Source organism: Diorhabda carinulata, chromosome 1 (assembly GCF_026250575.1).
Source record: "Diorhabda carinulata isolate Delta chromosome 1, icDioCari1.1, whole genome shotgun sequence".
Taxonomy (NCBI): Eukaryota; Metazoa; Arthropoda; class Insecta; order Coleoptera; family Chrysomelidae; genus Diorhabda; species Diorhabda carinulata.
The window spans coordinates 25260248-25285771 of record NC_079460.1 but is presented as its reverse complement, the minus strand read 5'-3'; the positions used below and the strand labels follow the sequence as shown (position 1 = coordinate 25285771).

The 25524-nt window shown below is 30.3% G+C and overlaps 2 protein-coding genes across 4 annotated transcripts in view; one reads left to right on the top strand and one right to left on the bottom strand.

Annotated features, from left to right (window-relative positions):
* Positions 1–3038, top strand: LOC130899712 (TBC1 domain family member 22B). The gene is made up of 4 exons (XM_057809864.1): positions 1–222; positions 274–407; positions 464–700; positions 1997–3038. Exons 1-4 carry the CDS (start codon positions 158–160, stop codon positions 2953–2955), a joined length of 1395 nt encoding a protein of 464 aa, XP_057665847.1. The 5' UTR covers positions 1–157; the 3' UTR covers positions 2956–3038.
* A 3212-nt stretch (positions 3039–6250) lies between these two features.
* Positions 6251–25524, bottom strand: part of LOC130899676 (aspartyl/asparaginyl beta-hydroxylase) — a 114891-nt gene continuing 95617 nt past the window's right edge. For 2 of the 3 annotated variants that reach the window (XM_057809804.1, XM_057809812.1), the window contains 7 exons: positions 17933–18253; positions 17005–17144; positions 16386–16620; positions 14138–14243; positions 12237–12471; positions 9687–10174; positions 6251–6476 (listed from right to left, as the gene is read on the bottom strand). In XM_057809804.1, coding sequence (XP_057665787.1) covers positions 6326–6476; positions 9687–10174; positions 12237–12471; positions 14138–14243; positions 16386–16620; positions 17005–17144; positions 17933–18253 — 1676 coding nt within the window. In that variant the 3' untranslated portion in view covers positions 6251–6325. The remainder of the gene's footprint in view (positions 6477–9686; positions 10175–12236; positions 12472–14137; positions 14244–16385; positions 16621–17004; positions 17145–17932; positions 18254–25524) is intronic. The other variant, XM_057809821.1, reaches the window with a different exon arrangement.

Here is a 25524-nt window from a genome sequence, read left to right as displayed (position 1 = left end):
GTCATATAGCACCGATCAAGTGTCAGTTCTGTAAATAAAGAGTAAGGTTATTTCTGTTTTTCTCTCACAGTTTGTTTTTATCCCCATATATATTTTCAAAATGTGCTGGAGTGAACTAACTTTACCGAAAGAAATATGAAAATATGTTAATTATAGGATGGAAAGTGACCATCTTGAGAAATCTTCTTTTTGGAAGAAGAATGTGAAGTCAGTAGCTGGAAGGTATTAATTAATGATACGAATCTATATGTAATTTAATTACTAGTTTTTTAGGCCGAGCCCCAAAAGAGAAGGAAAAGATATCAAGAGAACACCGGGCTCGACATCATTTCAAGATTTTCAGGCATCAGTTAGTGATGCTTGGGACCTAGACGATGACGAATTTTGTGTAATATCGGGACTAGAAAGTAAACAATAATTATTATTTCGTTAAAATCAGATTAATTTCAATTCAACTTTTTAGATACAAAGATATCAAAAAAAGTCGCACACTCAGCAGCTTTAAATGTTCTAAATAGTCACAGAAGTAACTATGAGTTTGAATCATCTACTGAAAATAAAAAAAATGAAAAAGTTGATAGCTTGGAAACTGAACAGAATAAAATCAGTCGAATACCTGGTAGACCAAAACCAATTCGTAGATTACCAAATGAACAAGAAGGAGTAGAGAATAAATTAGAAAAATTCCAAAATCTTCTAGGTAACTATATTCACATAAAAATTAGCTTATAATTTGTTTCATAACCAATAATTTTATTGTTTATATAAGTAATACCAATAATAATAGAGAGTAAATTATCATTACATCAGTCACTTATACAGATATATATTTAATAGGGGTTACTGTATTTTAATTTATCACCAGAGGAATTGATAGGGTGAGATCTCAAAAATGTCATTGTTTATTTGGAGGCTTAATGCATAATCCTCAAATTTATAATGTTTTTAGTGAATGGGCATTTTGTCTTTCAACTTCTTTCAAACAAAACAAAATTGTACATCTGCTACATATTTGGTATGTTCTTCATTTGAACTTTTATGTTACCAAGAAATGACATATTTGAAATCCATTATCACAAATGTAATAACAAATTTTGAAAACCATACTTGAAGACTCATTTGCCTTTAACATCAACTGGTGGGCATAAACAGTGACCACCATTTTATTTGTTAAGAGTATCTGAAAAATTCATCTAAGCTGTATTAATTTCTTGTTTTCTGGAATTTATGGCTTTCCTGCCCCTCATTTCAATGCAGTATTTTTTTAAATTGAATGCAAAAGATTTAGTGACAAAAGTTTTAAATCAATATTGAAAATAACAACTTATCACTATATTTTTTCTGTTAATCTTGTTTAAAATTGGTTTCATTTCAAATCTCTTTTGATTTTATTTTATTGTCGAAATTTTTTATTTCTATGTTCTTGTGTTAATCTTGTGATACATATTTCCATTTAAAATATCACTTTAGTAAGAATACTAAATATCATCCAAATGTAACTGTTTTATGATTTGTAAGTAGGAGTTTTTTATTTTCAGAACAAGGGTATTATTACGAATAAATAACCATTACTAGTTAATCACTCATTTGGTACACACATGAAAAATTATTTTATTTCATTATCTCAAAGTTGTATATAAATTTAGAATGTAGAGTAAATGTAAATTTTTCAATTTTTATCAAATTGGTCTTATTTGTGTTTATATAAGCCAGCAATATTTTTTCCTAGAACTTGTGAATCAATCACCACTATAATGCTTTAATACAATAGATTCCTTAAATGTACATTCTCTTTTATGGGTACTCCTGTGATTTGGTATTAAAGAAGTATTATTTACTAAGTTTATGTATTTGATGAGTGTTTGGATACATAGTGACATGCTGTATTGAATTAAAATTCTTATGTAATTGCATCCTTATTCCTTAGACAAACAAATTTTCAGTTGATTCTGTAATGTTACTACACCCACCAAAGTTCTATGTTTTGTATTTTTAGAAAATTCAACAACACTACAGGAATTGTGCCATCTTAGTTGGTCGGGAATACCAGGAAAAGTGAAAGGAATTACATGGAGACTGCTTTCAGGATATCTTCCAATGAATATAGAACGAAGAAATGAGGTATTAGAAAGGAAAAGACAGGACTATTGGTCTTTAGTAGAAAAGTATTATTACACTGAACATGATGAAACCAACCGTGATATTCAACACCAAATTAATATTGATGTGCCAAGAATGAATCCTTCTATACCATTATTTCAACAAAAAACAGTACAAACCATGTTTGAAAGAATATTATTTATATGGTCAATACGTCATCCTGCCTCTGGATATGTGCAGGGTATAAATGACTTAGTAACTCCTTTTTATATAGTGTTTTTACAAGAATTTTTAAAGGAAGATGAACCATTTGAAAAGTGTTTTGTGGACCAATTAACTGAAGAACAACGAAGGATAGTTGAAGCAGATTCATTTTGGTGTTTATCCAAATTTATGGATAGTATACAAGATAATTATGTTTTTGCACAAATAGGTATTCAAAAAAAGGTGTTACAGCTTGAGGAATTGATTAAAAGAGTTGATGAAAGTTTACATAAACATTTGAAAGAGCATAACGTTAGTTATCTTCAATTTTCCTTTAGATGGCTGAATAATTTATTGACTCGAGAACTGCCATTGCGTTGCACCATCAGATTATGGGATACCTACCTTGCTGAAAGTGATTGCTTTGCAACATTTCAGTTATATGTTTGTGCTGCCTTCCTCCTTTATTGGAAAGATTGTTTAATGCAACAACATGACTTTCAGGGATTACTTTTGTTGTTGCAGAATCTACCGACTCAATCCTGGACTAGTTCTCAAATAAGTTTATTGGTGGCCGAGGCCTACAAACTTAAAGTTATGTTTGCTGATGCTCCCAATCATCTTTTAAGTAATACCACCGGTGATAGTTGAATTATTTAGATTTTTATTGATATTATAATGTGTCCAATGTTATATTTTTTGTATCGGGTTCTTTAATTATATTGTTAAAGTACTGTCGATTATTTTTTTCTCAGGTTGAGATTTTTTTCAATTATTTAAAACCTGATGTATAGATGATTTGCTAATAATATTGAATATATTCTCTTACTCTTTATCTGTACAATCAGAAATTATTGGATAAATGTTTTATCACTTATTTACAAAGTAAACAGAGGCTGTCCTATCAATCTATAGATACTGGATGTAATTTTTATTTGCCTTTATCCAAAAGTTTTTTACAACAACCTTAGCGCCTTTCAAAGATGTAGTAGTTTCTAAAATTATCAAGTATATGCTATTATGCACCATTTTCAAAAAAATCAGTTTTAGACTAACTTATTTTTTTTTAATTAATAAGAATATTATTGTCTTATTAATATTTGTTCTACATGACGAATGAATACTTGTTGCAAAACATAACTTCATTTGTTTTTGTAAGGATTGCCTAACTAATGAAAAAATTCTTGGATAATTCTGAATTTCATTACATGCATTCAGATTCTGGATTTTTATGGCAATAAACAATGCAGTATATGATTATAGGATTATTCAATGAACCAATGAATGAAAGTTTGTGAATAATGGTTTTGAAATGCTTCAAATTTGACTGAATCTTCAAAGGCTAACTAATTTAGCAGAAGCTTTTGGATAAAAGTGAATTAGGTTAGATGGACATAAAATCACGTTTAGTATCTGTAGTTTGTGTTTGACAGGATAGTTTTTGGACATGCTGTATAATTTATTATCTATCTAGAGTATTTGTAAATTTGAAACTTGTGTAAACTAAAAGCCAGCCTTAATAATCACTAAAAACTAAAAGAAGACCATGAAGAAAATTGATGGTCCAAATAAAGAAATTGTCTTAACCCTTAACCATAATGACTCAAAACTTTAGTAGTATAGTAATTGATAAGACAGTGGGAGAAACTAAGACAAGATGGACGGAAACCCTCATCCAACACCTGAAAAGGAAGAAATGATGTGGGATGTTGTAAGTGCATTGGCACAGTTTGAACTAACATAGATTTGATAATGATTTGAATATAAATAAAAATCACTTTCAATTGCAGCTAAGCTTTGATATCTTAGTATTTTCATAACAAGAATGTGTTGAATACACTGTTGTGTAAATAGCGCCCCCAAAACGACGCGCCAATTCGGGAGCGAATTCTCATTGGCTCTTGAGAGATGCGCAGAATGAGTCGAAAATGAGCCCTCGGGAAGAGCACACCTTGTAGTCATGATGTTGATATAATGGCATAAAACTATGTAAAATTACTTCTTCCAAAACTTTCAATTTACAGTGAGGGTAGTATATAACATTGATGAACTAATTTATCTTTAATTTAAATTTTTGTGTATAATAAGAAATATTGACTCTCAAGAACATTCTTTATATGATTGAGTAGATTATATCTTAATATTCATGAGGAATGATCTATTTATTCATATATCAGAGTTGTAAATGTTGGTACAACTAGTGAGGGATTTATTATAAGATAAAATAACTTTGACTATAATTAAAAGTATAGAGGGAGAATCACTCCCAAAAAAAATAATCAACATTAAGAATTGAAAAATTGCATCAAGCCGTTTGATTTCAGATTTTACTTTAATGTAAATTAGTTAAAAACTAGAAAATTAAATGACTTACAAATTGTAACATAATTTCTTAAAGCTTTTGGTTAATTTTTTCTGTTTTGTGAAAAGTGACAAAGGAAAGATCGTGGTCGTGACATGCATTTTTTGAAGTAATAAATTCTAAATTACTAATAGAGCCAATAACATCTAAATAGAAGAATATTTTTTTAATAACTTGGCCTTATTGAAAAACTGTTGGAATAAAAAAATAGTCCAAGTATTTTCTACACATTGCAAATCTAATAAAAAGTATATTATGAAATTATAAATAATAGCAACTGACCAAGATGTTTCTTTATTCCCTATCCTTAACCATACGGAAAAGTTATTACAGAGTAGTTTATCATATGAAACATCATATATGCAATGAAACTATGTAAAATAAAATACACAAATGAACTATAAAGCACTAATCAGATGCCATCAGTTTATATACTAAGCATGATGTCAACGTTTTGTTTCAATACTGTGATATACAATATTGAAATTTTTAAGTCGACTTACTCCATCAGTAGCTTCGTCTCATGTTTATAATACGGCATATTGGACATCCGTTTATGAGGTTATAAGCAACTTTACACCATGGACAACAATTTGTCAAATCAATTTTTGCTATGTAATACCTTACCGGTCCTTTGCAAACCATAGCATAAGTTAGTAACTGCTCTCTGATCAAATAGAAATAATTTATCCCAACTATAAAGAGTAATATGATTGCTGCAACAATAGAAATTGTCGAAGTAAATATTTCATTTAAATTTAAACATTGTTAACATTAAAAATAATTGTTGCGAACAATAAGATATTGATAATATATATAGGACTACTTTTAAGTATGCATTGTTTCTCTTTTTCAATCGTGACATGCATGCTGTCAACCTCATTTTGGGTATACCCATTTACCAGATACTTGTGGGTAATGGTCTTGATTTTATCAATTATCTGTACACCAAACAAATAGAAAGTAAATATAAATTTATTTTTATTTTTTCCAGTACAGTTGTAAAATGTAAAAAATTATCTTCTCACTCCCAATTTCATTTGCTCCTCTTTTTTCCATCCGTTCATGCCATAGGAAACAGGAGTCCAATTTCTCTTTCATATTAAAAATGGTGAAGTTGTTGCCAATCGTCTTTTGTAATAGAAGCTACTTATTTCCCCGCAAGGAGTAGTGAGTACTGAATGTAAATGAAAACAGCTTACAAGGATATTGTCTCTTGTCTGCTCAGTTTCTTTCAAGTGTTTCTCATACTTATTTCTAATTCTTTCTTTATCTTCTTCACTACCGTTCACTACAGAATATGTATTTGTGAAAATTCGAAACACTATGCTTATTCTTTAAATCAAATAACTCACCAAATTTAACCCGTTACACTGGTTTTAAAGAGTAATAAGACAAGAAATAAGTTAGAATAATAAATAAAATAAAATATTGATGATTAATACATATATTTTTTTAACTTTAATTCTTTTAGTCAAAATATTAGTAGTATGTCTCAAGCAGGATAAACAAATAGATTTTCTATCACCTTTTTTTATTTTAATTTTCAATATCTTAGAAGTATACTAATATAATAAAACAAAATTTGTGAAAAATATGTAACGTTTAATAAACACAGACCCATAAATATTCCATGAAAGATGCTAGATATTCATATAATTAAATTGGTAAAAGACTATTTATTTCAGACAGTGTTAGTTCTGGATGCCATATATCCATAATTAAAATCAAACGAAAATCTGTTCCATTATGCCATACTTCATGTTCAAAACTATCATCAAAAATAAGTACTTCACCTTCTTTCCAACTTCTGAAAAATAAAATTTTATTCTCACAAAAATGGAAAAGTTATAAACTAATTATTTCTGCTACTGCTTAACTTCAATCAAAATATTACAAATTCAATGATAATAATAATACTCAGTTTGAGAATTGATTCCTAAAAAGTAAATTCAACTCCCCTTATTTTATTTCTTCTTAAATTATTTAAGAGCAAATTGTATACTATGTACCGGGTGTCCCAATAAGAATGGCTCTTGACCATATCTCGGGAACCATTTATCGTACAGCTTCGGGATAAAAAAAAATTATAACCAAAGTGAGCTCGAGAAAAACCTGGAAATTATATACCAAACATTATAAAATGAATAATTTACAATTTTTGCCTAATTAAGATGCATTTAAACTATGATTATCGTATTCTTGAAGAAATTCAGCGTATATTTGATTTTACAAGTTTTAGTCTATCTCCTCAAAGAGGGGGGGAGCGGGAATTTTATTATGAAAAAACGTCCTGTAAGTCCCGTTATACTTAACCTATCTATGCAAACTTAGCCTTTTTGAAGAGAGCTCTTTTCTACCAATGTAAGAGTTATAATCTCGAAACAACCTAATGAGTAACGTATACGCTAGAGGGCGCTATTTATTTATTTTTTAAATCTAGCTATCCTTGAAAAATGTTGAATGGAAACATGCAGTTTTAATTGAGGAATATAAAAGTAGACCAAATTAGCAACAGAATAGCGAAAACCGCATGTCGATATGTTTTTCGTATCACGAGATATCCTAAGAAATGTGTAAATTTTAAGCATTTTAATTTAAATATAAATTACTCTAGTTTGACTGAACGGATTTTAACATTTTTTGACTCCTTAAAATTGTATTTCCTTGTTCTATTAATAATAGTTCCAATTATTATGTCAATATTACTTATGCTGTCACCGAGAAAAAATTGCGTTATGGAAGTTAGAATGGAAACATATAAAAACAAGTAGTGGGCCATGAAAAAAAAACAAAACAAAAAATATGTCTGTGTCAAATTAATAAACCTAGTAATTTGTTCATTTACGTTTCTTTGCGATTTGTGTGCATTAAATTCGATATAACATTTACTTGAAAGTTATATCTAAGATGATTCTTACAAACGAAGAAGCATTTGATATGATAGGCATTAACTTTAAATGTATGAGAAATGCAACTGTTGCGGCTAGGGTATATGCCATACAATATCCCCAAAGACGTCATCCCGGTAGCAGAGTATTTCGTCGACTCATACACCGTTTTAGAACGATTGGAAATGTAAATCCTGTATTTAGAAGACGCGGCAGAGGTCATCCAGAGGAAAACACAATAAATGTTTTCGCATATGCGCAATTTAACCCGCATTTAAGTTTTAGAGCAATAAGTAGAGACTTGGGAATAAGCAGAACCACCGTTCAACGTATTTTGACAGGATACAGGTAAATTATGATGTAAAAAGAAATGTTTCTTAAACAAAATATACCCGCATATTATTTGCGGGTATGGTTATATGTTAACATAATAATTTATTTATCATTCCGGAAAGATATTTAATGGGACATTATATTTCTTTTAGATTTCATCCATATCATATAGTACTGCATCAACAATTGGTTGATCGTGATTACGACAGAAGGTTGGATTATTGCAACTGGTTACTACATATGTTATATGACGACCCTCAATATTACTGTCACGTATTTTGTGGTCAGACGAAGCTACATTTAATAGTGATGGTACGGTTAACCGGCATAATATGCACTATTGGTCACAGAATAATCCACGCTGGAAGTTCAGTGTCAGGGGCGATGGTGTGGTATTGTAGATGGTCAGTTAATTGGACCTTTTATTTTTAACAACGCAATTAACAGGGAACGCTACCTAAATTTTATAAGGGATAAATTACCACTTCTTCTGGAATATATATCACTATGAACTCGTAGGTCTATGTAGTTTCAGCACGATGGGTGTCCGGCGCATTTCTTCAGACAAGTTAGAGAATTTTTAGATAATGCTTATCCTGATAGGTGAATAGGACGCGGAGGCCTATTTTTTTGGCCAGCCAGGTCACCATACTTAACTGTCTTAGATTTCTATCGCTAGGGACGGATTAAAGACCTTGTTTGTGCAATTAGACCTACTACTAGAGATAACACGATCGAGAGAATATGAAACGTCATTCAGAGTAATTTGAGAGCAGAAATAGAGACTGCTGTTCAATCTACTCTTCAAAGATAAACGCTTGTATCGAAAATGATAGGCGACAATTTGAACATTTAGTTCGTTACTAGCGAGGTATCTTAAGTTATATTTCCATTTTAACTTCCAAACCGCAGTTTCCTGGTGACAGCATAAGTAATATTGACATAATAATTGGAACTATTATTAATAGAACAAGGAAATACAATTTTAAGGAGTCAAAAAATGTTAAAATCCGTTCAGTCAAACTAGAGTAATTTATATTTAAATTAAAATGCTTAAAATTTACATCTTTCTTAGGATATACGTAATACGAAAAATATATCGACATGCGGTTTTCGCTATTCTGTTGCTAATGTGGTCTACTTTTATATTACTTAATTAAAACTGTATGTTTCCATTCAACGTTTTTCAAGGATAGCTAGATTTATTAGGTTGTTTCGAAATTATAACTCTTACATTGGTAGAAAGGAGCTCTATTCAAAAAGACTAAGTTTGTATAGATAGGTTAAGTAGAACTGGACTTACAGGCGTTTTTTCAAAATAAAGTTCCCGCTTTCCTCCATCTCTTATTTGAAGAGGTGGACTGAGACTTGTATAATCAAATATACGCTGAATTTCTTGAAGAAGACGATAGTCATAGTTTAAATGCATCTTAATTAGGCAAAATTTGTAAATTATTCATTTTATAATTTTTGGTATATAATTTCGCCCTCTAGCGGTGGACCTACAACTCTGTAAATAATTTCCAGGTTTGTCTCGAGCTCACTTTTGTTATATTTTTATCTCCCGAAGCAGTACTATAATCGGCTTTCGAGATATGGCTGAGAGCCATTCTTATTGGGATAATTAGTGCAAAAGTATATGTGAGAAACAACTAGCGTCAATATTTACGAATTAGCCATAGCCAACTATTTCTATGGAAAATTGATTTGTTCATTTGTATGCCGTATTAACTTGTCAGTGGTAAAATATAGTGCTGCATATAAAACTAAAGAATCAATTTATAAAATAAACTTACTTGACATCATCTGCCACTCTTATAAAAGTATTCGAAGGAATTTTAAGACCTAAATGTACTCTTAGTCGACAGTTTGTAGGACCACAATGAGGCCATATATGTGTACCAGGATGCATAACACTAAACTTAGTTTGTCCTCTTTTACAAGTCCTGGCTTCTGGGATTTGATAAATTATACTACACGTAATCGGACAAATTTTACAATTTTTAATGTTTTTTTGCCCTCTTGTATATAATTCGAATTGTTTCCATTCACCAGTATGTTTTAGGTTTTCAGATTCATCTTTAAAATATCCTTTCTCATTTAAGATAGATAAACCCTCTTTTCTTATTTGTTCCCATGAAGCTACTAATAAATCGAGGGATTTTGAGTAAGATGGAACATCCTTGGAGTTCCACCATGGTTTGGCCGATAAGTGTGGAACATTATATAAAGATCTTTGGTTTTTAGATAAAAATAATTTATTTATTCTTCCTTCTTCATAAATCTAAAATGGTCAATATGCAATTAAAAAATGAAGAACATATAATACTGAATGTAACACCTTATGTTAATTTGCAAATTGTGAATAATGAAACAACCAAAAGTAGGTACACGGCATTTATTGATTTCAAACAACCGTTTGACAGAGTGCACATGTAAAAGTTTTGGGAAATACTACCTAATAGGGGAATCATTCTAAAAATGATAAAATCAATTGAAAAGATATGCAAGTAAACAAAGAACTCTGTTATCAGCAAAAAAGAGGACTAAGAAATCAAATAGTGCTATAGAAAAGTGAAAAAGTATACATAGTATTTGGAAATGTTGGAAACCTTAGAATGCAGTTTTACAGCAAAAGTAAAACAAAATATACATAGTATTTTGATATGTTGGAAATCTGAGAATGCGGTTTTGCAGATAACGCAGATAATATTTTTTTAAAAGAAGGCAGTTACTAGAAAATATAGACACGTGTAAATTGCTATAGAATAACAGATGATTTTGGTGAGGATTCTACCCAAATAACAAAAAAACATTGTGGTTATAAAATCTTTGCCAATTGACAACATGTTAATTTTTACGTTTCTTCGTGGCCTATGTTTACTAAGTTCTTTTAGGAGACTATTCAAATGGCCCTTTTTCGAATAATTATTTTGATGATCCAATCTTCAGTCCGTTAAGCGGTAGTGAAACTAATGAACATGACTAATATTTTTGTATCTTAAGTGCTATACAAGGAATCTATCCATTTATGCAGGAAAAGAGAAGAAAGACTGATTGTTTTCGGTGTCCACCAGCATTGTCCCAAACTTGGTAAATGATCTAGGATGTAACAGAGTTTGTGTTACTGATAATTGGTACACAAGTACACTGCTCGCTTATATAATTTTGGACAACGAAACTCACTGCTTTAGAACATTGCGAAGCAATTGCAAAGAAAACTCTATCAAAAGAAAGAACTGAAAAAAGCTAAGTTACTGCTTGAGAGGATGATAGAGAAAGATGAATCCTATAATGGTGCGACAAGAGGGACGTTTTAGTGTTAAAAACCCATCATCTAGTTGAAATGAAAGAGACAAGTTTAGAGACGTTGGCCTTCTTTTGAAAACCAAAAGCTATAATAGATTATAACTGCGGTAGTTCAATGAACCAAGCAGATCAAATGTCAAGTAACTGTACCATGCTAGGAAAAAGTATTCAGTAGTACAAGGACTTATCAATTGAAGTATTGCTGGGCACTTCAGTGGTAAACGCGCACTTTACTTATAAGGAAATTGAGGACAGCATGATATCTATAACTGACTTTGGATATGCAGTCATAGGTTTACTGAGGTTCGAAGGAAATTATGAGGTATTTACAAAAAAAAGACAGAGACATATTGATAAGAATAAAGTCAAAAAAGGCATCACTTATTATATCCAATGTGAAGAAAACCCTAGGTTTTGTTTAAGTGTTTAGATTACGAGTTTTAGTAATATTTTGGGGTTTGATATTGACAGATCTTATTTCGTTATTTAGATGACTGATGTTGCATCCAATATTATATAAGATATTTGTTACAGGTGTTTCTTTGTCACTACAAATATTTTGTGCAATATTGGGACCTAAAGATGAAACTTCTTTTACATCATCTGGTATAACAGTAGCAGTTAAATTTATGATCCATTTTGGTTTTATTTCCTTTTTATTTTTAGCAATAGGTTGATGTTTTAATACTAGATTATCAATTTTCTCAATATTTTTCACTTTGCATTAATTAAAAAGTGATTCTTTTAAAAAATTATATGTTCTTGATTTTAGGTTTCAAAATTAGTTTTTTTTTGATAATTTTTAAAAGATAAAGGTTATCTATAGATTAATATAAATACACAGTGTCAATATCATATTTTGATAAAGACTCAAAGAAAAGTCGAAACGTCAAAATTTGTCTTTCTTTTAAAAATTATCAAAAAAAAATTTTAAAACAGATGAGACCTATATATATATATATATATATATATATATATATATATATATATATATATATATTCATTATAAAGAAAAACTTTATGAAAATCGTTTATACCTCAGCGGCTTCCTCGGGTTTACCTAAACGAACTAAAGCATCTCCAAGATGGAAATAAAATCTACCATCAATTACACCTTCCTCTTTGGTGCTTATCCCTTTTTTAAGATAAACTACAGCTTTTTCTAAATCGTTATCCCAAGTTTTTAAAATGAAGCCATAATGTACCAAAGCAAAACCATTCTCTGGCCATTTCCTTAATATCTGTTTCAATATAGATTTTGCATCTTCTATCCTATAAAGTTATTCAGTTAATAATTGTATATTAATAAAATAATCTCTTGCAATGTGTCTACATGATGAAACCATCTATATATGTAGAAACCATTGGGTTTAATTGAAAAATAAAATATTGAATGATCAAATCTAAATATTGATAGAATTTTTTGCCATTTCATTGGGATGAAAATAGTGAAATCTATTCTGCCTCGGAATTCCGAGAAATTTGTCCTTAACAATAGAGTTTTAGGGTTCATATTAACTGAACAAAAACTTTAGTTATATCATTAAGAATTACTTGATTATTACGGAGATATATCTTATTAACGTAATGACTATTTTTCTACTGGTTATTTTACCTTGATGTAAAGATACAAATTGGAAAAATTAAATTTGAATTACCAAGGTAGCGGTAGCAAGATCAATCAAAGATTCAGTTACTTAAGATAAGATCAGTTACACATATTTCAACTTCAATGTTTTGATACATAATTGTGATACTTTGATATGTCAGAATATACTGTAATAATGACTCAGAAGCTTGATGTCTTTTTCTGAAGGTCTGTGATAGTCGTTTTTGTGATCCATTTTTTTGTATGGATAACAACTGATTATGGAGAGTAGAGAGAACAATCTGTGTATATTTCCGTCGAAATATGTTAAATAAGGGTGGCGCCATATAGCATCAGGGTAAATTTTGAAGGAAGCGTCAAATATTATTTACTCCCTGGACAACTTTTTACACTTTTGTACAAGTTGTTGAAATCCTCGATAATGAAATATGATATAAAATTTTTTAACTTCCATTCATCTACAATTACTATATTCACACCATATCCTATACCTGCGTCATTCTAGAAGGTTTTTGAACTGTTTTATCATATACAGCTGGACACTTTTCTTCCATATAAAACAATCTCTTTACCCTAGATACCGCTGATATTCAGGTTATAAACCTCTTGGGCACCGAATCTATTACTTATGCAATCACCCATTATATTCTCTTATATAAAGCTCTTACATTAATCGGAGCAACAAAGAAAAACTCATAAGCATGGCGTAAGCAACAGAAACCTGCCTTTTACGCCAATGTTTACATGATGGGTGCCTACCCAATAGGTTCGGTTCTCAGGGAGGATTGTAATCCAAATAACTGGTTTCAGATCCGTTTTCTTATTCTATGAAGAGACTGTATGAGACAATTCAAAAATAATAATATTGCTTCACTAGTTCAACTTGTTTTAGATCCGGTGACTGACAGATATTTCAAATACTTTTTTGAATGCTTTTCTCATTATATACTCATCAGTTGCCATTGCTTCCATTCACAGTATTTGAAATCCACATTTTTCAATGATTTTCAAGAAGTTAGGATAGTAAATGAAGGCGATTTCGTTCCAAGAAGGGAATACATTTCTTTTCCAATTAACATATTTTTCTGATTTGATATTATTCTAAATATATCACACAAATGATTTTGTTTGAACCTTATAACTGAAGCTAATTTATTAAAATTAATAAGTATTGCATTAAATTAGTTTTAAAGAAATGTAATGTAAAAAAACCTGCATGAATTTTTCAGCTTTTGTGCTCCTTTTCCAAGTTAGTTTTGAAACTAAGATTTTTGCATTGTCTTTAGTTGATGGGTGGTATTTAACTCAAAATAAAAATGTCTTACTTACCTATTAATAGTTAAATAGGTGACTACCAAATTATTTAAATGTTTCGGGTCGTTCGGAAATCTACTTATAATTAGTTTATGTATGGCAATAGTATTCTTATATTGTCCTAAAATAATATTATGTAATTTTTAAATATATGTATACATTTTACGTCAGTACGTATACGTAATAAATTATGTTGAGTTTGTCCAATCACAATCGCGTAATTACTGAGACATGCACATATATCTTTATTTAATATGTGAAAATCCACAAGTTTGTTGAAAATATATTTATTAGAATATTTTTTTCCAAATTATCTACAAAAAATGAAATTCGAACTAATTCTTATCCTAGGAAAACAGCTGAAACACAGAATTAAAAAAAGGAAATCCACGAATGTTTCATGAAATATAGATACAATAAAATTATGACTTGTTATTCTTAGAAACAGTTATAATCTGTAAAGGGAAATGTGTAACTAAATTCATTAAAAAATACATCTAAGTGAAACATGTGGTCTCCAAACAATGAATAGTTGAGAAATAATTATAAAAGTAAATTTAAAGTGAAATAAGAAAAGAAATCAAAATTGAAGGCAAGCCACAAAGACTATACGTTGAATACTGCGAAGAAAATACAGTAGAACATGATTTACGGATAAAATTTCCAAAAAAAACAGCTTCAAGTATGTGTCACCACTATAGATCTATCACTCTCTGCCACGATGTCTTGTTTCCCATGTCTTATTATTATATGTATTTTTACATACAAGGAGTCACGTATTTTTATTCATAGTATCACCCAATATTTTCTTCTGGTGTGCAGTGTTTTATAATCCAATTCTATATCCAGAAATGGAGGTTTCTTTACTACCTCTCCGAGTGGCGGAGAAGGGAAGGCACTACCCTTCAGAGACAAGACGGAACGTTTTTGATAGAAATGGCACGGAACTTAACTCAAGTCATTTGAGGTCTATGAAAAGTTATAGATCGATCATAAGACAGAGAAACCTATATTGTAGAAATCAACATGCAAAACCTTATTACTTGTGTAAATAAAAGGGAAACCACTGAAACAATTCATGAATAGAATAGACAAAGTTCATCCACAAAATAAGCTAAGTTAATAATGGTTAAAATTGCTAGGAGCAGCTATGAATAATACAGAACACTGATACAAACTAAAAGAATATTAAAGAAGAAACATATCAAATATACAATAAAGTGGAATATTTGAAACATGATGCAGAAATCATCATACTTATTCTATGTAGCAATGCAGAAGTTGATAGTGTTAGTGTTAATAGAGAAAATATACACAACATTGTCAAGGAACTATTGAAAGCAGAAATCATTTCAATACATTGAAATTTGGGAATTATGTCTCCATTCAAATAAAAGGGGAACAAAGCTGAATAATAAAATTACATCGGTAGACATACCATATTCTACCGTCAATTATTAATAATAGATTGAAATATTGACATTGTATAATATCTGAAATAACTGACCCAACTTTTGACAATAAGGAAGAATATTCAAAATTATATGAATACTATAACGCTGTAACATTTTTAATGTTTACTTTGAACAAGTATTTGACAACATTCGGCATAGGAAGGTTAGAGAAGCTATAGGACTCTGACGTGAAAGGAAAAGAATGTGACTGTTGATTGAATAGGAGAAACCAGTGATGTAAGTATGAAGATACCTTCAAAAAAGACATAACATGATTACAAGACCTTAATATATTCAAAAAAAATTAAAAAAAGTCAGTTTAACAAAGCAAGAGAAACTAGAATTACAGTTACAAAAAGAATGAAAACAGGAAATAGAGGCTATAACTGAGTTAACTGCTTACAACTAACAAAAAAATGAAAATTTATGAAACACATAAGGTATTATAACTAATTTGAATATGGGAAAAACAGCATTTGATGTCTAATGCCCTTTGGCAAAAATTTGTATGGTAGATGAAAACTTGGAAACTAAGTAATTAAATTATTTTGATTATGTGCAGATAAATATACATAAATTTTGATTCATTGCATAACTATATCTCCGTTGAGATGATGTTCTTTTGAATAGGTAAGAAATAGTAACGAATAATTTGTAGTATTAAATAATGTGAATCCGGTATAAAGAATCTGCAGAATCTGCAGATCAATTGTGAAAGTGAAAACCTTACATTTATATATAATTAGATATCAAAATTTGAAAAAAGACAAGCTTATGTTGCCATTTTGTTCCAGTTAAATTTTACTTACCTATAAATCTCATTCGATTTATACATCTCTCTGCAGCTAGTTGATATAAAGCTGGTGGTACTTTTTTTGTTTGAAGTAACTGTACATAAATATGAAGAGATTTCTTTAGTATGTCATTGCTTCTTTTTTTATCTGCCAGAATGTCTAATGCCAATGCTTTTCCGAAGAGAGATCGAGGTGAGAATGGGAATTTTTGGAGGATCTTATCAAAAAGCACAATTGCATGCGAAGTATCCTGGTTATATATGTATGTATAAAAACAAACAAAAAAACACTCATTAAGACAAACAAAAATAATGTTAGCCTAAAAATCTAATAGGTAATTATTATCAAAATTTGTGCGGATAATTTTGATAAAAATTAGTAATAGAAAAACATAACACTAATGATTTACAATGAAAAATTTAAGTTGTCATTGTACCAAATTATTTATGAAAATTTGTAAACTTATATAAAAAAACATTCCCAAAACGTTACAAATAAAAATATAAAATCAATACAAACTACGTTAAAAGTATAATAGGGTTTAAAGGATTCCGATGTTCTTCTTACTTAATCCTATCAAACATATAAAAATTCTAAGTTTTCTCTCTTGAGAAAAAAGTAATAAATATCTTACATTTTCAACAGAATTTTGTGCCTCATCAATGTCGTCTTTAATATTATAGTCATCTTCATTTGTTATATTGGTATATTCATACTCATCAACTTCTAACCTCTGAGCAAAGTCAGAATCTCTGTTTTCTGTAGATTTAGTGTCTAAAATTATGAGAAAAACATAATAATTGTAGATTTAATTGGTAAATACTTATTTATTCCACCTATTTGCGCTAAAAAATTTTTAAAATATAAAACACCATTCTCCCAATAGAAATTTAGATCTGAAGGTGTACCCAATTCTTTTTATGGAAGATTTAAATATTAATAATATCTTGAATTTTTATAACAAAATAATTTTTTACTCTTTTAAATTATATTGAAAAATTAAAAAAAATGAAATTTCTATTTTTGAAAGTGTGCATATCTTCTGAGAACAAAGAACTATATTGCTATATACAGAATGTAAAAACTATTCTCTAGCTTTATTAGAACAAATTAAAGCTACATATTAATTTTTACTCAACTTAATTTATGCATCTATATAGAAAGTGAATCAATCAATATTAATAAGAATCCTAAATCTTGTAGATTGTCCTAAGTTCTATATAATTCAATACGGGTCTATTTTAAATTACTAGATTTTTGGAAACTTGACGGTTTAACGAAAAGATCGATATATTTCTTCAATCTTGATTCAATTCATAATATTTGAGCCCTATGTGTGATTCAAAAACTTTATAATTGTTAAGAGTATTGAATTACAAATGTAGAATTTAGAATTCATTGTACTGTAAATACAATTTGGGAAGACTGTAACAAGTTGTTGGTGGAAGAAGAAAAAGTTTATTTGACAATTTCAATAGTGTATTTGAATGATTCGATACCTTATAGACATAAAAGTTGAGTGATTTCATAAATTCCCTAAATCTATACCTAACACCATTTACCATTATCTTTTTGAAGTTTTCCATATCGAGCCTCCAGTCGTTGAAGCAATTCCTCATCTTCGTCATCCACATCTTCAGCTTCTTCATTGTCATATTCTTCTTCCTCTTCTTCTTCGATTTCCTCTTCATATTGTTCGTCTTCTTCGTCGTCGTACTCGTAGTCTCCGTGAATATCTTCATTGTTGAGATTTGATTGTAAAACAGGTCGTGTGTAGGCAGTCGCAAGTTCCTCATATTTAGCTTTAGTAGAATTAACATCTGATCTTTCTTCCATATTGTTCTCGTCATCTTCCTCCTCCCCTTCGTCCTCATCAGAAAAGTCTAGTTTTTAAATATATATATATATATATATATATATATATATATATATATATATATATATATATATATATATATATATATGTTACGGTGAAACACCGCAATCTAGAAAATGTAGACTGCGAAACACCGCTGAATATTAGAATATTAACATACACATAGTCGCTTGGTGTATGTCCGGAGTATTTGCTAAATATCTTTATTTCTAATTTACACTGGTAAATGTCGACATTCACCATGCACTAATGTTAGAGATTTATATTACTGAATAATGTGATACGAATCTTATTTATAGCAACAACTTAAGCTATTATGACACATAATTGCACAAGAGCACTTGCTATTACAAGTGCATTTACTTGTGGAGCACTTTCTTTTGCAATAACAACGTTAATAGCTTTGCCCACCGCTTCTCGAATTAGCTGCAGCTGCAATTTACTGAAAATGAATCTGAACGAACTGTTTACGTGTGTAAAGCTGCTTGAGGTTAGTCGTGTTTATAGTCAGAAGTGACAACGTGGTAGATTACAAAACTTCAATATTTTTCTCTGGAATATGGTTTTCGGTATGACTACCACTCAATTTTTTTTCAGAAGGATTACCAGTTTATTCAAGCTGTTCCTTGCTTTGAAAGTATTGTCAATTTTTTAAGTTGCTCTTTAGTTACGATCCTTGCGATTTGTTCGCAAAAGAGACAATGCTATACCTCGTTTCGCTTTAATGCCGAACTTGGCTTCATAAGGACTTTGGCTTATTCCTTCGTGGTATGTAGTATTCTTGGCAAATTGAACAATATGTAAACCTTCTGACCATTTCATTGTATCGTAATCGTTTAACTATGCAGGTAGCATATTCTGCGTATCCTGGTATCTTTCAACGAAGCCTTGTATGTATATGCATCTAAATGTTCTTGACTTTAGGTTTCTTCTGTTTTAAAATTAGTTTTTAGAACATTTAGATGCATTAATATATCAAAATATATATATTTTAATAAAGACTTAAAGAAAAGTCGAAACGTCAAAATTTATATATATATATATATATATATATATATATATATATATATAAAGAAGCGGTTTTTTATTGGGAACGTGGTAACGAAACTCCAAAGTGGACTAACTTTAATATATTTTCCGAGCTTTCGAATACTTATGTATTCATAGTATGGGACTGAAATAATGGTCAAATACAATATAAGAAATATGTATAAATATATGTATAACAATAATAACATTTTACTTACAAGAATTAATTAGATAGAAAGAGAGACGAAGAATTTATAGCAACTGAAATATGTAGAAGAAAATTTAATCTCTAACATTAGTGCATGGTGAATGTGAAATTTATTTCGGTGTTTCATCGTAATATATAAGCGGTTTTATCGGGAACGTAGCAAGTAACACCAAAGTGTACTAAATATATTTTCCAAGCTTTCAAATACTTATGTATTCATCGTCTAGGAAATAATTAATTAAGATTCACGGTCATTTTTGATATTATTAATGCTTGTATGAATTTTTAAAATTATAGAATTCAAAATTCAATATTCAAATTGACGTTGATAGAAAAATTGATTAATTGAAATATTTCTATCAACGTCAATTTGAATATTGAATTTTGAATTCTATGAGTTTAAAATTTTTTAGAAGCATAAACATTATCAAAAATAACCGGAAATCTTTATTAATTATCGTGAGTAAAATTTTATTATTGTTTTACATTTATACATATTTTATACTGTATTTGACCATAATTTCAGTCCCAAACGATGAATACATAAATTAAAAGAAAAAAGATGTCCACCGAAACTGTGAAAATCGAAAAATTGGAGTATCGAGCTATCATCAAGTACCTGTATTTAAAAGGGTTAAGAGGTAAGCAGATTTACGAAGATATGCTTAATACCCTTGGTGAGCAATGTCTTTCGTATGCGACCGTGAAAAATTGGACTACAAGCTTCAAAAGAGGTAAATTTTCCATTTCTGTGTCAGTCCCCGTAAATTTGCCATTGAAGATGATAAATGATCGGGAAGGCCAGTTTCTGGGTCAGTCCCGAAAATCTCGATTCAGTTCATGACATGATTTTATCAGACCGTCAAATTGGGCTAAAATGGATATCTGAAACACTGAATATTTCATACGAACGTGTTCATCATATAGTTCACGTCAGTTTGGACACGAGAAAAATTGCTGCAAAATGAATGTTGACCAAAAGCGTGTAAGGGTAGAAGTATCGCGTTCGATCTGTGCTCGATTTGAAAACGATGTAGACTTTTTAAACCGAATTGTTACTATGGATGTGACTTGGGTACATTTCTACGATCCAGAAACAAAGCAACAATCGATGGAATGGCGACTCTCTGGTTTTCCAAGACCTAAGAAGTTTCGTGTCCAAAAATCTGCTGGAAACGTTCTTGCTTCAGTTTTTTGGGATTGCCATGGAGTAATCATGATTGATTTTTTGGATAAGGGTAGAACAATAACTGGATATTACTATTCGACATTACTGATCACTCTACGGGATAAAATTAAAGAGAAAAGACGCGGAAAGCTATCCAAAGGTGTTTTGGTTTTGCAGGACAACGCCCCCGCACACAAATCTCATGTTGCCATGCAAAAAATTCGTGATTTAGGGTTTGTATTACTAGAACACCCCCTTATTCACCAGATTTGGCTCTGTCCGACTATCATCTTTTTCCTCAATTGAAAAAAGTTCGTGAATTCTCTTCCAATGAGGAGGTTATAAAAGCTGTGGAGGTCTGGTTTACAGAGCAAGAAGAAACATTTCTTTGAAAGGTCTAGAGACGTTGCAGGTTCGCTGTAATATTCCAATTAACAGTTGCTCGTATATATATATATATATATATATATATATATATATAAATATTTATATATATATTATTTATTAAAATTTCTTGAGCTCTCAGATCAGATTGATTTTTTTATTAGAATTTATCATATCTTGACGTTTCGCTTCTGAATACAAGTATTATCAGAAGACCAATTAGTGTAATTCCAAAGTGAATCAAAACAAACAGTAACAATTCCAGTTTTTATTAAACAGGAATAAATAGAAAATTGAGAATTCAACTAAAATTAAATCTTGATTTGATACCAGGTAGAAAGTATTTTGTCAGATCCGTACTAAAAAATTGAAATGATACTCAAAAAAGGATAACAATATACCTCAAAATGAGTATATTCCCACTGAAAATATAAATCAACAACCGAAATCATACTCTTCAGTAGCAAACCAACCAACTAAAACAAACAACTTTCCATATGGAAATCCAGCTATCCTATTTGATGCCATCGAAAACACTAGGTTATAAGATTACCTTAAGGCTCTAAGTCAAACAATACAACCGAGCAATAAAATTTTTTTCTTAAAGCTATCTAATAATGGAATATTTATATATTTGGTAAATAAAAATTTAGTGAATACATTTATAAGCGATCACAGTAAAATCCAAATTAACCAACAACAACTATAGGCGCGTTGGCTAATAACCCCAATTCAAAAATTTATCCTATCCAATGTTTGCTCCTCTATCCCCCACTCAGTTCTTGAATTGGAACTAAAAAAACTAGAAATTTATACTCTCTCATCCTTATCCTTCCTGCGAGTAGGCATATCAGATCCAGCATTTCAACATATTCTAAGTTTTAGAAGACAATATTTATATCTCCATTGAACAACCAATGTTTTCCTGATTCATTTTTAATCACATACGAACAAACCACTATTGCCCATTGATAATCAAGAATGCTTACAGTGCAAACAATCCACAAATACCACAAAAACTTGCCCAAACACAATAAGTACCTCAAGGCACTCATACCCAAGAACCATAATGACACCAAAAAAATTGGTCAATAATCAACCTAAGGAAGTACCAAACAACATATCAAATCAAATCAACAATCAAATACCCAAACAGCGAAACAGTTTCCCAAACCACAAACCTCTAACACTTATGAGTATGAAGCTAATTACATCGAAAAAAGTGGAGAATGCTCACTGACAGTCGAAAAAAGCCAAATTGAAACAACCAGAATAAAAAAACAGCAGCAGAACTCTCGCCGTCCCCCACAACATCTGTACATCCACTTACTTTCACAAAACCAAAAAACAACGAGAAGAAAATTAAACAGTCCGGAAATACTAAATAAAAAAAAAACCTTAGAAGAAATGTTAAGTCACACTAAAGTACTTTTCGAGAAAACAGGCACTTATTATCCTTTAACGTATGAAGAGCTTATAGATCTATTTGCAAATTCCGAAGACTGCACAGACCCTGTTAGTATTGTAAAAATCTATACCGACGAAATAACAGAAGTCGCAGAACTACTTACCACAATATATCCTTATTTAAAAGATAGAAAAATCAAAAGCAAATGCACTTGAATAAGGAACAAAATTCTCAAACAGATAAAACCCGAAAACCAAATCGAAGTGGAGACCGATACCTCAATTGAAACCTATTACCTTTTATTAAAATTCAACACCTTAATTCAATAGAATATAAATGACTATTGTACCCATTTAGAGAACCTACCACTAATAATTTCAAAATATAAACCCGTGATAATCTATCAACAAGGAACGAATTTTAAAAATAAAATTAATAAATTGAAAAATTACAGTTGTTTTGTTACAAATCGAGAAAATGCTAGAATAGCTTATGGAAGGATAGCGACCTATATCAAAAATACAATAGATGTCACACCAATCCACCTTACCACAGGAATTGAACTTTTCTTTGTGTAACATATATATTCCCCCAAAAAACGAGCCTATGACAGAAGAGATTACTGAGCTATTAGAGCAAGTTCCATTTCCTCAGTTAATAGTGGGAGATTTTAATACCCACAATCATATCTGGGGCTCACCTAAACAAACACCTTTTTGGGAAAAAACTTAAAAAACTGTTAGAACAGACAAAAAACTAGACATGACATAAGAACTGACGATGGAAAAGTAAAAATAGATCACAGATTTCCGAATTGAATACTATCACCTTTGGTATTACCTTTGCGCCTTATTTAGCAATTCGTTGTTTACATCAACTAAGTGAAGATTTAGGTGAAATGTATCCTCTAGTCGCGACATTATTGTTAGATTTTTATGTCGACGATTTTATCAGTGGAGCCAAAAATAAGGAACTAGCAAAACTCATTATACAACAAATGATTAAAATCCTGTCCCAGGTCTAACAATGAGACAATGGGCCTCCAACGACCCATCGATTTTAGAAGGCATACCGGCCAAGAATATCAATACTCAACTACAGCCCATGGGTGTGCTTCCAATAACATAGACAATGAGATAGAAGCTAGCGCATCAAACGAAATTCATTTAATTTCGGTTGAAAGTGAATATGAGAACGATTGTAACGAAAAGAATGAATCTGAAGAAGAAAAAGACAACAAGAAACAATTAAGAATAATCAACAGTTTAGCAATAAAAAATGAGATGTTTGTTATTGTACGTTTTTTATACAACCAAAATTCTAAAAAATATACAATAAAGGAATTTGTCGCTAAAATTGTACATTGTGACAAGAGCAATGTTATAATTGTATTAAGTATGAAAGTCTATAAACAAAGCAAAAATATTTTTTTCCAGTTATTGAAGATGTATCCATTGTATATTGCCTAACCCCATAGAGAGAATGGGTAAATTTCTTTTTTACAGATAGTGTAGTAATTTTTTGTTCGTAAAATTTTTTCAAAGGTCTTGTGATATCTGAGATATTTCACTTATCTTATCCTGTGTTGGAAGTTTAGTCGAAAATTCATTACAATGCGGATTCTACGAATAATAGGATCGTGTGATGAACATGAACTTAAAATAGGGAGAAATATTTGCAAATCAACGAAAAGAATTAATTGATCTACACAGATGTTCATATCTCTACTTCAGTACCATTAATTAAGTATCCAATAAAGGGTATATTATTTTGTAATTTATGGGGATTGGAGGTTGTGAAGATTTTTAATTCAAATCATGTAACAGAACCGTGACATTCTTCATTATTACAAGGAATGTTTATATTTATTTGAGTCCTGTTTTTATTTGATTATGAGTTAACACTTATATTTTTTGAACCAATAGTTTTTCCTGTAATTTTTTTTAAATAATTTATTCCATTAATTATTTGACTTAAAAATGAAACAATTAAAACTACTTAGAAAAAATGGGGTTGGAATTTCAACAAAATTTATAATAGCAAATATGAAGATACTCAATTATTTTGAATAAACATGAATCATGACAGAAATCTTCTAGGATATGAGATAACTCATAAGTTTTAATACCCGGGAATAATCATATATCTATTACCCCTCTACCGGTAGCAAGGGAGTAGTAAACTTAAGATCTGTATCACGTGACAAATATATGTGAAACATAAGTCAAGAACCAAGATGTATTTACCAAATAAAACATATAGACTGTAAAAAGATGCAAACTATATCGAAATGTGGACAGAGCTAATTCCAAAAACTGAAGGTACAACATACTTTATATCTAATCTTTTATCTCCTAACAAACAGTCATACGCAATTGAACAGTATTAGGTCTGACATGTTGCATTCCCAAACCTATAGCCTCATCTCGAATAGTTAACCGTTTACAGAGATGATCTAGCCGAAAGTACTGTGAGAGTCATTTTTTACGAGATATGGAAATGAAATGATGATACTCGCAACGTAGCGTTCGATACGGTAACACTGAAAGCACGCGCCTTGGAGAAGTAGCAGATGGACACGTGATGTTTACTACGATTTTCCACTTGTTCGATTCAGTGACTTGTGCGTCGACATTATTTTTGTGAAACTATATTTTTAAGTGTGTTCAAAAAGTTAATGACATAATCTCGAGCAACGGTGTTCTGCCAGATGCTGCTTCAGAATACAGCACAAGAAAAACTTTGATATACTCTAGCGCAGCGTTTCCCAACCGGTGGGTCGCGACCCACCAGTGGATCGCAGGCGGATTGTAGGTGGGTCGCGGCAAGGCTTTTGTAAAAAAATACAAAAATTTACTGATTCTTCAGCATCAAAATTGATCATAACGAAGTAATTTTTTATTAGTGGGTTGTAAACAAATATTTAGTGCAATTTTTGCCAGTTCTTACTTGCCAATAATTATTTGCAATATATATGATGTACAAAAAACATATATATATATATATATATATATATATATATATATATATATATATAAATTTATATATAAACGGGTGGGGATGCGTCGCTAAAATAAAAAA